Source organism: Sceloporus undulatus, chromosome 5, assembly GCF_019175285.1.
Source record: "Sceloporus undulatus isolate JIND9_A2432 ecotype Alabama chromosome 5, SceUnd_v1.1, whole genome shotgun sequence".
Classification (NCBI taxonomy): Eukaryota; Metazoa; Chordata; class Lepidosauria; order Squamata; family Phrynosomatidae; genus Sceloporus; species Sceloporus undulatus.
Genome location: NC_056526.1, coordinates 115,489,860 through 115,504,761, shown reverse-complemented (window position 1 = coordinate 115,504,761; position 14,902 = coordinate 115,489,860). Strand labels below are relative to the sequence as shown.

The 14,902-nt window shown below is 42.5% G+C and overlaps 1 protein-coding gene across 5 annotated transcripts in view; it reads left to right on the top strand.

The window, feature by feature from the left end:
* The window catches only part of ARAP2 (ArfGAP with RhoGAP domain, ankyrin repeat and PH domain 2), a 145,553-nt gene that overhangs the window by 104,053 nt on the left and 26,598 nt on the right, over positions 1-14,902 (top strand). For 4 of the 5 annotated variants that reach the window (XR_006104250.1, XM_042470279.1, XM_042470280.1 and 1 more), the window contains 3 exons: positions 158-226; positions 10,684-10,758; positions 12,820-12,937. Coding sequence is in view for 4 of the 5 variants with exons in the window: in XM_042470279.1 (XP_042326213.1) it covers positions 158-226; positions 10,684-10,758; positions 12,820-12,937 (262 nt within the window). In the remaining variant the exon portion in view is untranslated. The remainder of the gene's footprint in view (positions 1-157; positions 227-10,683; positions 10,759-12,819; positions 12,938-14,902) is intronic. The other variant, XM_042470281.1, reaches the window with a different exon arrangement.

Sequence of the window (14,902 nt, the reverse complement as noted above, 5' to 3'; positions counted from 1 at the left end):
AAATTATTTTCCAGACAAGTATGGAGACTAAATAGTCTGTTCAACTTTGGGTTCTTTTCAAATTTGCTTATTTTTTTAAACATACAGACCAATTGTCATATTCATTTGTAGAAAAAATGAGAGTGTCCATCTTGTAAAACTGTTTCTTTATGAACAGGTACATGAAGATCAAGTGAAACAAATGGATATTGAGAATAGCTTTATCACCAAATGGAAGGATACTCAAGTGAGTAATGGTTATTCTTTTTTTCTTCAAATGGAAGATGCAGTGGGACTGCAATGGGGAGGGAGAGTCCATTCCAACTGTTGTTTTCCTTTTCACTGGAGGATCCACTGTGTTGGACACTCAGGCCTTCAAACCTCAGTTTTATGGCTTGAGTGTAGCAGTGAGGTAGGCCTCCATGTGCAAAGGCTTTGGCACTCTAGCATACAAGCAAACTAGGGTATGCAACACCAACTACTCGAGCTGAGAATGCAGAATGGGTATCTCTGGATTCATCTGGTCTTTGCATGTGTTGGCAAACTTTCTTCCCTTGCCTAGCCATCAAGAGGAAGTAGGTTCAGTTTTTACCAGACTGACTTCAGGAACTTAGTGCCAGAGAGCACAGGATTCAGGAATAGCTAAAGTGAAGATTTTGTTACTGAGCTTGGTCTCACTTTGTGACTAACCTATTGCCTTGCCCTATTATTCATCTGCATTCCTAATTCATCTATCAAAACACAGTTCAACATATAGTAGCACAATGTGGACTGCTAAGATTATTACAGGGTTTCAAATCCAAGAGGTTACCTATTCATCACCTTTCCCAAAGCCTGAAGGTGACCTGGGAACAGTGTATGAGGGGTTCTCCTTTAATTTTTCACTTTTTCTTACTCACCTTTTTTCCTTAAGGGGCTTGTGGGGATTTTTGCTCTGAGGAAGTCAGAGACTTGCTTCCACAAGGAGCTAGTAACCAAGATAACTATAGGCCCAGTTGATTGAGCTTGCTAACAGAGCTTGGGGGACAAAGACCAAGCCAACAGGGGTTCTTTACGATGGTATTTAGCAGGGGAAGCCCACAGTCTTGTTTCAGTGCCTCCTATAGTATGGATACTGAGGGACCTGTTGCATTCACCTGAAACACTTGTAGGATGGTTGTCTTCATGCCTATGGATGTGAGGAACTTCATCTGCACCAAGTGCAAGTTGGTAGCCCTTTTGGAAGAGAAGGTCCATCAGTTGGATGCCCAGGTATCTTCACTTCAGCATCTAGGGAGCAAGAAATTTTCCTGGACAGAATGGACCAGAGGGTCTTGGATGGGAAAACACAGAGGAAGTTGCTGGAGAGGAGGAGGTCACTTCACGTACAACGGAGGTAGATGGTTGGAGGAATGCCACACACAGAAGTAGGGAAACCAGGGATTGTTCTGTGAGCTTGCAGCTATAGAATCGATTTGAAGCTCTCTCTCTTATCAGGGATGATGAGGAACAGCAGCAGGGACAGATTTCAGGGACAGAGCAAGGGAGCCTGAGAGTGCCACCACAGGGAATAGGTGCTGCTAAACCTTGGAGGAGGTGTGTTTGTATTGGTGGGGGACTCTTCGTTGAGGGTTACAGAAGCAGTGGTTTGTGGGCTTGACAAGATGTCTTGGGAGGTGTGTTGTCCCTCTGGGGCAAGGACAGAGAGGCTGACAAGACTTATCAAGCCTACTGACTATTACTCCTTCCTTTTAGTCAATGTGAGAACCAATGATACTGCAAGGGACAGCTTCATAATATCATAAGTGATTATGAGGTTCTGGATAGGAAACTGAAAGAGGTGGATGCCCAGGTTGTCATCTCATCTCTTCTCTTCTCCCAGTTGAAGGGCATGGTCCAGGAAGGGAGAGGAAAATAGCAGATATAAATAACTGGCTCTGCAGATGGTACCGTCGAGAACTATTTGGATTCTTGGATCATGGTCTGCGATTTCATGAGGGGGAACTTCTGGCAAGGGATGGGTTGCATTTCATGCTAGTTGGCAGAAACGTTTTTGCCAATAGACTCCAAAATTTGATTAGTAGGGCTGAGTTATGGGGGGGGGGAGAGGAGGGAGACATTATTTTGGAAGCAAGGGGCTGCAGAAAATAGTCAAACTGTCATATAGGGAACAAGGCAAACAGTGCAAGGACTCCCCCAACAATGGGAGGCAAAAAACTTGAACAGGCAGCAAGTAGGGGGGACACAGTTTTAGATGTCTCTATATTTATGCACAGAGGATGGGAAATAAGCAAGATGAACTTGAACTTCTAGCACAACAAAGCCAATATAACATAATAGGCATCACTGAAACCTGGTGGGATAAGTCTCATGATTGGAATTTAGTAATAGGTATAACCTTTTAAAGAGAAATAGGGCAAACAGGAAAGGAGGAGGAATAGCATTATATGTCAGGCACGTTTACACCAGTAAAGAGACCCAGGACTTATATTCTGGAAGTGAGGTAGAGAGCATCTTGATAAAAATGAACGGGAAGGGAAACAACAAGGATGTTATTATGGGAGTCTACTACAGACCCCCAAGTCAGATGGAGTAACTGGATGATGCCTTTCTAGAACAGATGACCATGCACTCAGAAAGGAGAGATGTAGTAGTGATGGGTGACTTCAACTATCCTGATATTTGCTGGAAGTCAGATTCAGCAAAATCCTCAAGGTCTAGCAAATTCCTCACTCACCTCAAAGACAATTTCCTTGTCCAAAAGGTGGAAGAGGCAATAAGGGGGTCATCTATTTTAATCTCATTCTAACCAACAGGTATAACCTGGTTAATAGGGTGCAAGTAGTTTGATCCTTAGGTGGCAGTCAGTGGCGGGTTACAGATGGGCAAAAAGGGATGTACTCATGACGTCATGAAGGTAGAGCCTTCAGACGGGCTTTACCTGAATGCCGTCATGAACACGCCCCCCGCACGCCCCAAGCGGGAAGAAGCGGCATTAAAAAGGTGCTGCTTTTTTCCGCTTCTTTTTGATTTGCGGCGTACCTGCGCAGCTCCTTCTGTAAGCCCCTGCACCGATACGTCAGAATTGCTACGCCGCAAATATAAGTTGCCGGTTTAAAAGCTCCGTGTCAGCTGCGTCGCATAATGGGTCGGGTTCCCGGGACATGCGTGGTTTGCAGTCAAGCTTTAATTGCAACGTCCGCTGCCATGGAGCTGTGGAAGCTGAGGCACAGCTGCGGCGCATTTTAAGCCTCGTAACCCTAACCCTAGAGCCACTTGTGCGCATGCGTTGCTAGAACCGCGGGAAGTTGTAACTTTTGCCGGCGGATGTTTTGGTTGTAGAAAGTGAAAAGGGAAAGTTTGGGATTTAAAGTGACCCCCTACACACATTCCTGTGCCATTCTCACCTGAGAACGGGCACAGTTCGGCTGCTCCTGGCACAGCTGTGTGGTGGCTCCCCTTTGCCACCAGGCAGGATGGCACAGCCATCCACCAGCACCCCGAAAAAAGGCAGGGGGACGTCTTGGTCTCATACTGAGACGGCTGACCTGATAGCTATATGGTCCCAGCCAAACATTTTGCAGAAACTGGAGCAGTCCTACCTGAACGCTGACACATATCGAGAAGGGGAAGAAGCCATGAGAGCTGCTGCACCGGTACACCAGAATTGCTACGCCGCTACTTTAAGTTGCCCATTTAAAAGCTCCGTCGCATAGTGAGTTGGGGTCTTGGAACATGCGCAGTTTGCAGTCAGGCTTTAATTGCAACGTCCGCTGCCATGCAGCTGTGGAAGCTGAGGCACAGCTGCGGCGCATTTTAAGCCTCGTAACCCTAACCCTAACCCTAACCCTAGAGCAACATGTACGCATGCGCTGCTTGGAAAGTTTGGACTTTAAAGTGCACCCCTACACACATTCCTCTGCCATTTTCACCTAACAATAAAAAAGGCTAAAACTGTAAATATTGACATATGTACAAAGGAGGTGAGGGGAGATGGCAGGGGGACAGCAGTGGCAGCGGAGACAGCTGTGGCTGCGCATTGCAGATTCAGCAGGAGCGCGGGGACCAAAGGAGAGGAGGCATCTATGATGCTGCTGACACTGGCAAAGTGCAAGTGGACAAGGATGCCAACACCAGCTGATCACCAGCTGGCAGGAGACCACCATTGTTTTAAAGGGGCTTGGGCACTTTAAATGTGCCCATAGGCTTTCTGCCGCCGCTGCTTAGCCCTGCGCAGCTGCGCATTCGCCAGCCGGCAAAGGAAAAAAAAAAAAGAGACCCCGGAGCTTGAATGTGCCCAAGACCTTTTGATGCCCTCTAAACTTGCCCCCAAAGGCAAAGGGCAACTACAGGGGGCCTGGGCCTGGGATCAAGGGGCAGGGAGCACTGACAAGGCACTAGGTCCCATGATGTCCCATAAAGACATCATTTCACCTCCCAGGACATGTGTTCCCTCCCAGCCCTATCTACTCTATTCTACCCTTCCTGTTCTCTCCTCCCACCATGCCTGGCTCACTGGTCCCCAAACCAGCAATGTCCAAACTCTGTCCTTCCAGACGTTTGGACTTCATCTCCCAGAATCCCCAGCCACCTTGCCCTGTGGTCTAGGATTCTGGGAGATGAAGTCCAAACACCTGGAAGGACAGAGTTTGGACATTGCTCCCTCACACCACTCCTGCCTAGCTTTAAAGTCACAGGGAAAAAGTTTAAAGGGGCTTGGGTGCTTTAAATGCGCACATAGGCTTTCTGCCGCTGCTTAGCGCTGTAGCTGCGCAGCTTCGCATCGCCTGCCGGCAAAAGAAAAAAAAGCCGCGGTTTGGGCCGCCCATGCGGAAGCTGCCTCTCTTTTTGCAGCGTCCTCCGAGGTGGCGGTATGGAAGCTACGGGTCCGAAACGGACCCAGGTGAGACGTCTTCACTGCCCCCCGTGTGGAAGCTCCAACACCTGAAGCACGCCCCCGGGGCGGGCCGTCTGGAGGCTCCGCATTCAGCTAAATACACCTCCAAGACGTCCTCCCCTGCCCGTCTGTAACCCGCCAGTGATCATGTTCTTCTTGAGTTTATTATACAGTGGAAAGGAGAAGCCAGGCATAGTCAGGCACACTTTCTAGACTTTAGGAGGGCTGATTTTAGTGGATTTAGAGAAATACTGGTTGTGATCCAATGGTCAGGAATACTAAAAGAGAAGGGAGTTCAGAATGGATGGAAGTTTCTGAAAAGGGGATACTGGAGGCACAATTTAAAACAGTTCCAATGAGGAAGAAAAATGTGAGGTGTCTCAAGAAACCAGGATGGATGACTAAAGAACTTTCAACTGAGCTAAGTTGTAAATGGAACTTGTATAAGAAATGGGAAAAGGGGGAAATCACCAAAGAGGAATTCAAACAAATAGTGAACATGTGTAAAGTCAGAAAAGCTAAAGGGCAGAATTAACTCAGGCTTGCTAAAGAGGTTAAGAACAATAAAGAGGAATTTTGTGGCTATGTCTACAGCAAAAGGAAGAAGAAGGAAATGGTAGAGCCGCTGCACAGAGAAGATGGCAAAATGCTAACGGGACAGAGAAAAGGCAGAATTACTCAACACCTTCTTTGCTTCTGTCTTCTCAGAAAAAGAAAAGGGTGGTCAACCTGAGAAAAATGGAGCAGAGAACAGAATAGGGGAAATTCAGCACAGAATGAGTAAAGAAATAGTACAGGAATATCTGGTATACAGTCAGCCCTTTCCTTACATGGGGATCCGTTCTGGACACACACACCCTGTGTAAGGAGAAAACTGTGTCTGCTTGCACCCCATTGAAAACAATGGGGTGAGTGCACGCAGCATGGCATGCATGTCATTCATTTAATTGTACTGTGGCTTCAATTTAAGGGAAGCCCGCCTATGGCACGGGCTGACTATAATTCTCCAGGACCAGATGTGCTACATCCAAAGGTATTAAAAAAAACTGGCAAATGTAATATCAGTGCCACTGGCAGTAATCTCCTGAGAACTCCTGGAGAACAGGAGAAGTCTCAGTAGACTGGAGGAGGGCAAACATTGTCCCCATATTCAAAAAGGGGGGGGAAAGAGGATCCCAACAGTTAGTCTGGCAGCAATACCAGGAAAGATCCTAGAGCAGATCATAAAAAGTCTGTGAACATCTGGAAAGCAATGCCATAATCTTAAAAAGTCAACATGGGTTCCAAACAAGTCATGCTAGACAAATCTCTCCTTTTTTTGGATAAAATTACCAGCTTGGTAGATGAAGGAAATGCTGTGGATATAGCATATGATGTTCCCCATGACATTCTTGCAAACAAGCTTGTAAAATGTGGGCTAAACAAGGCAGTTATTACATGGATTTGTAATTGGTTATCCAGCTGAACCAAATGGGTGCTCAACAACGGTTCCTTTTTATTGTGGATAGAAGTGACCAGTGGGGTGCCATAGGGTTCTGTCCTGGGCCCAGTGCTATTCAACATCTTTATCAATGACTTGGATGACAGGATTGGGGACATACTTATCAGATTTGCAGATGACACCAAATTAGGAAGAGTAGCTAATATCCCAGAGGACAGGATCAAAATTCAAAATGACCTGAATAGACTAGAAAGCTGGACCAAAGCTAACAAAATGAAATTCAACACAGAGAAATGTAAGGTACTGCACTTAGGACCAAAAAAATGAAATGCATATATATAGGATGGGGCACACCTGGATTAATGAGATTACGTGTGAAAGGGATCTAGGAGTCCAAGTAGACCACAAGTTGAACATGAGTCAACAGTGTGATGCGGCAGCTTAAAAGGCCAATGCAGTTTTAAGCTGCATCAATAGAAGTATGGCATCTAGATAAAGGGAAGCAATAGTGCCTCTGTTTTCTACTTTGATCAGGGACCACCTGGAATAATGTGTCCAGTTCTGGGCACCACAATTCAAAAAGGATGATGAGAAACTGGAGCATGTCCAAAGGAGGGCGACTAAAATGGTGAAAGGTTTGGAAACCATGCCCTATGAGGAACGACTTAGGGAGCTGGGCATGTTTAGCCTGGAGAAGAGAAGGTTAAGAGGTGACATGATAGCCTTGTTTAAATATTTGAAGGGATGTCATATTGAGGAGGGAGCAAGCTTGTTTTCTGCTGCTCCAGAGAGCAGGGCCTGGAACAATGGATGCAAGCTACAGGAAAAAGGATTCCACCTCAACATTAGGAGAAACTTCCTGACAGTAAGGGCTGTTCGACAGTGGAACACTCTCCCTCTGAGTGTGGTGGAGTCTCCTTCCTGGTTGGATGGCCATATGTCAGGTATGCATTGTTTGAGAGTTCCTGCATGGCAGTAGGTTGGACTGGATGGCCCTTGTGGTCTCTTACAACTCTAAGATTCTGGTCAATTGAAAACATTATAGAACATGCGACACCAAGCAACATCCTGCTAAATAGTCAAATTTTTGATGTGAATCTACTTCTTGATTCTGTTGTACTTATCTAAATTCTTTGGTATGTGTGTTGAAGAATTAAGACAAGGACTCCTACACCCATAGGAATCAAGATAAGTACTCTGTTTCTTGTGAAAAGTGTTTTAAAAGGGGAAGGATGTCATTTTGTATGAAAGAGAATGCAGCTTACACTGTGGATTGCAGCTGTCACTTTAAAAGGGCTTTTGACTGATCACTTTGTTCAAGACCTGGAAGATTGTCAGTGAAGAAGGATCATTAAACAGAGCATTAAATATTTTCTAGTATATATTTCTAGATATGGCTGAACACCATTGCAAACATTACTATTTCTAAAAGGTCTAGAGAAGATTTTCTGTGGTTAAGGCTATCATAAAATGATGGAAACCACTAGGTGGAGCTGTATTTCCAGCTGTTTTCTACAAGCAAAAGGATTCATGTGACACAGCCTGTTGCTGCATGAAACAATCTCTCTGTTAACCTTTCAAAAGTCAAAAAGTATATAAATGTTGTTGTACATTTATGGAACATTTCTATTCACATAGCAGCCAGAAGCAGTTAGCAATCTAGAAATTAGGAAAGGTTTTTGGAGAGGTAGGAGTTGAAAGCTATCTTTTGAATTATTAAAAGTAGAAAGCTGATTGAAAAATAAACTTATTTTACAGCTCAAAAGAAAAATCGCACAATTCTCATGTCACTTAGCATGACCTTGTTTTCCATTCCAGTTGGCACTTTGTTAACCATTCTTCATTTTTTTTCCTTGCCTACCAAACACTTTGCCAGCTGTTTTTGTTTGCTGCTGTAATTTGCAGCACATTTTCTCTCTCTCCAATGTGCCATTGTTTACATACGCTCAGTGGAAATCAAATGTCAGCTTCATTCTTTTTCCAACCTTTTTTCAGTAATATCATCTAAAAAGCAAATTTTTCTAGGAAATAGCCTTTTTCTGAGTCGTTGCCAGTATAATTAAGACACTTTCTTCAATGTCGTTTTGTAATGTTTTTCCCTTTCACAAATGATTTCATTAGTTTCAATTCTCAGAGGCCACTGTGACCTTAAAGACCTAATTTCTCTATTATGTAGCTCTTTTAAAACATAGTGATGGTGTGTATTTTAGTCATAAGGGGAAAAAAAATCTCTAACAGAAAGTTAGTGAAATGCTTCTCAAAATTCCTTTGTTCTTTGTTCATTCCAAACTATATTACCAATAAATATTCCAAAAGCACAGATGCCTTTCTTTCATAATTCTCTGCTCTCCCACATCCCCAAACATCATATTGTAACAGTACTGACTGATATGGGCCAACATCCGAATCCATCATTCTCTTACATATGAGATTTGTTTTTCTGCCTTGCCTCAGAAAGTCATAGCACCTGACGATCTAGACTGATTTCAGAATCATCAACAATTTTTTTCTGTTTCTGTTCATGTTCTAGTCATATTATTCTGTTCTGTTGCATTAGTGGTTTGATTTACTTGGGCATTTGATTTGCTCATGGCATTTGACCTCCTCTAAAGGAGGAGACTTTGGCCATCAGGCATTTGGTAACAATGAAACACTGATGTCACTGCAAAAAGAGTAATGCTATCTATCATTAACTTACAATTGTAATATAACTTAGTTATCCTTTAGTTATTGAAAAAAAAAAAGATTGGATCTAATTTTCTCAGCTTTGTCGGGATCATATGGCACATGCACACACATGTTTCATGGAGAGTAACGCTACTCTTCCAAGTGCTCTAGTCAGCAGATGTCTACTTGCCTGTAGACAATGGAGATTAGCATACTGGCTTTTATTCTTGGGAATAAAAACTGGTGCACTAATCTCTAACCTTGCCATAAACTGTAATGCCAACTCTGCCCTCATGTTTGTTTGGGCAACAATATCACATGATCTAATAATTTCACCCAGATCATTAAAAATGCTCACACTTGCTCATCCTCCAATATGATATATATAAGTTTTTTTAAAATCAACAATGTCCCATGGCTCTCTACATTTGATAAACTGGACAGTACCTGTGTGGAAGGATAAAGGGACACAAATTGGACATTAGATATGAGAATACTCAAAAGCCAGTTGCAGAAAACTTCCACCTCCGTGGACATTTTATCTCAGACCTTCGTGCAGCAGTTCTTGAGCACAGAAATTTCAAAAGTACATTGCTACAGGATTCTCTTATATGATTTAATATGAAATAGACTGTGTTTTTGGAAACATGCTTCCTGTTTCTTTCCATTTTACATGTAATTATTAATGGGAATAATGTTCCAAGATGGATATGTTGTATGAATGCTCATAGCATGTTAGAACTCCCAATTATCTTTCTCTCCAGAGTTTTGTTTGCACTCCTGTTATACCAGAAGCATACACTTGCAATGTAACACATAACCATTACAAATGCCTTCAGAGTTTCTAGGGCCTTCAACTATTTTTAAATATGGCATGCAGTTTCTGAAATGTAATACAGTATAACTTAACTAGTTGTCAAAGTTTATTTCAGAGGTGGCTCCTTGAAACATGAATAATATGGTCTATATCCCTGTGTAATTTGAGATAAAACAAAAATGGTCTTACTTGACCTTGTTTATGCATTTTCTAAAAATATTTAGGAGGGAAGAAAAAATTAGGGGAGAAAATTAAGATTAACAACAGTTAACTGAGTTAAGGCAGAACACAAGTTGCAGTTAATTAAAAAATGAGACCAAAGCTTATAAATTCATTCATGCTGCTGTGGCAAATAAGGAAGAAGGAATGAAGACTTTGGTTCATTTCTATCACAATAGATCATAGTTTATCATGATGTCTGAATGCTGCCACTGATTATTGGTCCCATCCAGATTGAATTAGAGAAATTGATGTGTTATTGATATCAGACACGCTAATGTTAATAAAAGGAGGCAGTCTTGCCCATACATCAGTTGAATTCAGTCTGAGGCCTTTCGAGTTTACTGCAGTTATCAAATTTGATATGAAAATTCCATGAGTTTGACTTTTAGAAAGACAAAACAAGAATTCATATAGCCACATCCCAAATGCTGTGGCTATGACCATACCTCAAATGTTGGCAAGATGGATTTATTTTTGATGGCAAAAAAACCTATAGTTACATTCTTTTTCTTGCATGTGGCAAACCATGTTTGCCCATCCTGCACTTTAATCATATATAAGAGGGGCCTGTGGGGGTGGGATCTGGTTCTACAAAGCATCCATCAAATGTGGAAAGCAGGAAAGTGGCAGGAAAATGACTGTCTGTAATGTCTGATTTTTGTAATTTGCCTTGTCTTCTAGGTTTCCCAGGCTGGAGACTTGTTAATTGAAGTTTATGTGGAGAGAAAGGAGCCAGACAGCAGCATTATAATAAGGGTCTGGATGTCATTTTTCTAAATTGATCCCTGATACACACTTGAAACTCTCTGTCTCTCTCTCTCTCTCTCTCTCTCTCTCTCCACCCTTCTCTATGTATGGCCTAAATCCATTTTCTAGTCCCAACTAGAAATGAGACTCATTGCATCAACTATTGGCTATTATGTCAGCACTTAGGTAAATCTAAGCACTTAGGCTTCAATAAAGTCATTCTAGTTGGGACTTTAAAGGCAGCATGGCATAGTGATTTGAGTATTGGACTACTCTGGAGCCCAGGGTTTGATTCCCAGCTCAGCCATGAAACCCACTGGATGAACTTGGCCAAGTCACATGCTCTCAGCCTTGGATGAAAGCAATGGCAAACCTCCTCTGAACAAATATTGCCAAGAAACCTTATGATAGGGTCACATTAGGGTCGCCATATGCCAAAAACAACTTGTAGACACACAACAACAACATAAGACTTGTAACTGGATTTTGTCTTGCTTTTGAAACTTAAGCTAACACAGGCATAATTCCTCCTCCCCTATATCTTATAGACGGTTCTATAAGGTTCTTTGCTTTATACTTTTTGGTCTGAATCTGGATTTTCTAGGAGTTGCCATAGTGGTCACCTAAGCTTCCTAGGTTACAGAACCCCAGTTCTATCAGTAGTCAGATCAACATCTGTATTCCCCTTAAGTATTTTTAAACTTTGATCTATCAAGAAATTAACAAGAAAACAAGCTGCAGTTTTATACTAACATTTTTTTTAGTAATCCAAATAGCAAATAAAATACACTGTCCTCAGTGGCACAGCTTACATAGCTTACGTAGACCTTCAATCAGTCTAGGCATGTTCTTATAACAAGCTTAAACCTCTGTTAGAATTATATGTTTAACCTTATCTTACATCAACATTAAGTTGGGTATTAGATAACAAGTGTCATCAAGAAAGAAATATCTTACCACATGTAGGGGTTTGGGTTATCAACAGTTGCAGCAACCGAGATGGACCAGTTTGCTGAGAGAATAATATGGTGCTTTGCTGCTCAAAAGGCATTTTATAACCTCTCTAACCTTTGTTTAACCAATCTGCTAACACCTAACTCTACTTAGGGTTCAATGGGAATTATCACCATTCTACTGGCACAACCAGTACACCTCCAGAGATAGTCAGGCTAGTGATGGTCTTCCTTTCTTGTATACACTTGAGGAAATATGTATAAAGCCAGCATGATATTATTACAGTTTGGTTATTTTAATGTTAATAGTAATAATAATAATATAATTTATTTACCGTATATTCTGCCTTTTCCCAAGGGAATCACAAAATAGTTTTGTGACAATATCAGTTTTGGAAGTATAACTGCTTTACTCTTGTAATGCCTGTGCAATGACCAAGTGATTGCTTAACAATGACGGGGTGATTGCTGTATTTACATAATGGTACAAGGTAACTTAAATATATTTTTCTTGACATTTGTATTTAGAACCAAAGGGCCTTTCCTTTTGCGGGAAAGCCTAAATAGATTGTTCCAGATAATAGAAACTTCTAGTGTTCGTTCTAATAACAGGTTTGGAAAGCTCTAGAATTATTCTTGTTTACACATGCAATAGATGGCTGTAATAGTGGAGAAGGAGAATTTTAACACCTTCCTAAAGCTTGGTAGTGATCGGTTTCATTATAATTTTAGACAGTGTGTAATCGGTCAGCAAGACCTGGAAATAAGAACAAGCGTGTCTCTTCCTGTGACATTATTGTTCTTTCAGTCTTTCAGAAATATCAAATTGCTTTTGGAAGAGAAGACATAGGGCAAAATGCTTTCAGTAGCATCCTTCTCTACTTTTCTAAAGGAGTAGGAGCCCTTTCCAATCTCTTCTTGCACAGTTAATGATGCTTTGGCAGTGAATGTGATAAAATAATGAATAGATTCCAAACGTTGGCATTTTTGCAATTGCCCTTATGAAAAAAGTTAGGCAGTTATTCTTCCTATGATTGAGAGCATAAAACTCAAGCACAAATTAAAATCTCACTGCCTCTTTGAATGGTTTCTGTATTCTTTGTGATTCTCAAAACAGGTATCGCCAATGATGGAGGCAGAAGAACTGACTAATGACATACTGGGAATAAAAAATATCACACCCCACAAGGATGATGTGTGGGCTACATTTGAGGTGATTGAAAATGGAGAGCTAGGTTAGTGATTTTCACTGTGGGCTGGGAGTGTGGAATCTTTGTATCTTTATATTTTCATGGTCATCTGTTCCAGAGAGGGGCAAATACTTCCTTGCTAGACAATTTTGCCTAAACGTCCCATCAGCCCTATCCAGATGACAGGCTAGAGTTCCCCCACCTTAATCTGATTTATTCCATTTTTCTTTGCACAGAAGCCCAAAGCAGTTTTTTAAAGTGCAGTACACCTATACAGTTAAAATAAAGATTGGATTTAATTAGCTTATCAAGGCCTGCATTAGCAGCATGGAGAACTTTCTGAAATCCTTCCTCCTTCACCACACTTCTCCATTCCCTGTGACTTCCGTGATTTATATATACTTGGAACCATAGTCTTTCCTCTATACAGTGGCTCAGGTTTAGGATTCCCCTCCCCATGGCCTTTTCTTTTGTGATGAGGGACACCAAGCCAACAGTCTATATTTGCCTGCCTACTGGCTACTCCACCTGGTCTTCTCTTGGCCTTCAGCTGCCTCTTTGAAACAGCTGGAGGCCATGAAAAGGGCAGGGAGAGGAGGAGTTGTTCCTAACCAGAGAAATTTTCTGGCCTCCAGCTATCTCTGGAGGAACAGCTAGGGGCAGGGAAAGGTCTGGAAAGAGGAGGAATATGCATGTACAATCCTGCTCCTCCCCACAGACCTCTGAAGGGACAGTTGGGGGTCAGGAAAAGTCTGTAGGGGAGGACTGGGCACATGCCCATTCCTCCTTCTCCACTTCCTCCTGGATGCTTTCTGACCCCCAGCTGCCTCCCCAGAGACAGATGGGGATAAAGGAACGGTCTGGGGGGAGGAGGATCAGGCGTGTGCCCACTCCTTCTCATACCCACGGACCCTTCCTGACACCCAGCTGCCTCCCCAAGAACAGCTGGGGATCAGGAAAGGTCCAGGGGGAGGAGGACTTGGTGCGTGCCCACTCCTCCTCCCTAAGGACACTTGCTGACCCCCACTTGCCTCCCCAGGGATAGCTGGGGGTCAAGAAAAGTCCACGGGGGAGGAGGACCATGCGTGTGCCCACTTCTCCTCCTCCCCATGAATCCTTCCTGATCCCCAGCTGCTTTCAGATGGACAGCTGGGGTCAGGAAAGGTTTGGGAAGATGATGACTGGGCACGTGCCCACTCCTCCTCATCCTTCCCACGGACCTTTCCTGACCTGCAGCTGTCTCACCCTGAAAGTTCCACCTCTGTAGGGTGGAAGTCCCACCTGCGGAGGGCAGAAGTCCCACCCCATAGGACAGAAGCCTGCCCCTGGCACACAGCCCCAAAAGGGTTCACCATCACTGTTATTCTTTAATATAATGTTTTGGGTAAGAATTGGGAAAACATTATAATACAGTATATTCAGAAAACATGATGAGAAGAGTCTTGGACTGACTGGACTCTTAATAGTTTGGCACTTATTTTCTTGAAAAATGCATATGATTGTTCTGTGCAGAAAGCATAATTTTCTGTGCAAAAATATTTCTGCACAGAAATGTTATTGTCATTGTGGAAAATGCCACTCCCTGTGCAGAAAATGTTGAGGGGAATACTTTGCCCTCTGCAAAATTTGTATAGATATCAGCATTGAAGTGCAAAAGTTATTATTTTATGTGCAGAAAACACTATTTTTGTTTGCAAAAAATTCTATCTGTGCAAAATAAAAATTGTGCAGTATTTAATGTGTTTCCCACAATGAGAAGAAAATTGCTGAAATTCCTTATTTTGACCTTCAAAGAAAGAATTAATTTTGAGGAAGTGACGATAAACAAAATTTTCAGCACACAAGAAACTTTAATGTTTTTGGTCTCATTATCATGTAATGGTTGGGTCTTGGTGGCATGACTAAAGTGCATTCCCCCCCCCCCCCAAAAAAATCTCTAAACCCGAACCCAAACCCAAACCTGTTTGGGGGGAAGACTATGGTAGAACACTTTGCTGTGGCATACCACTT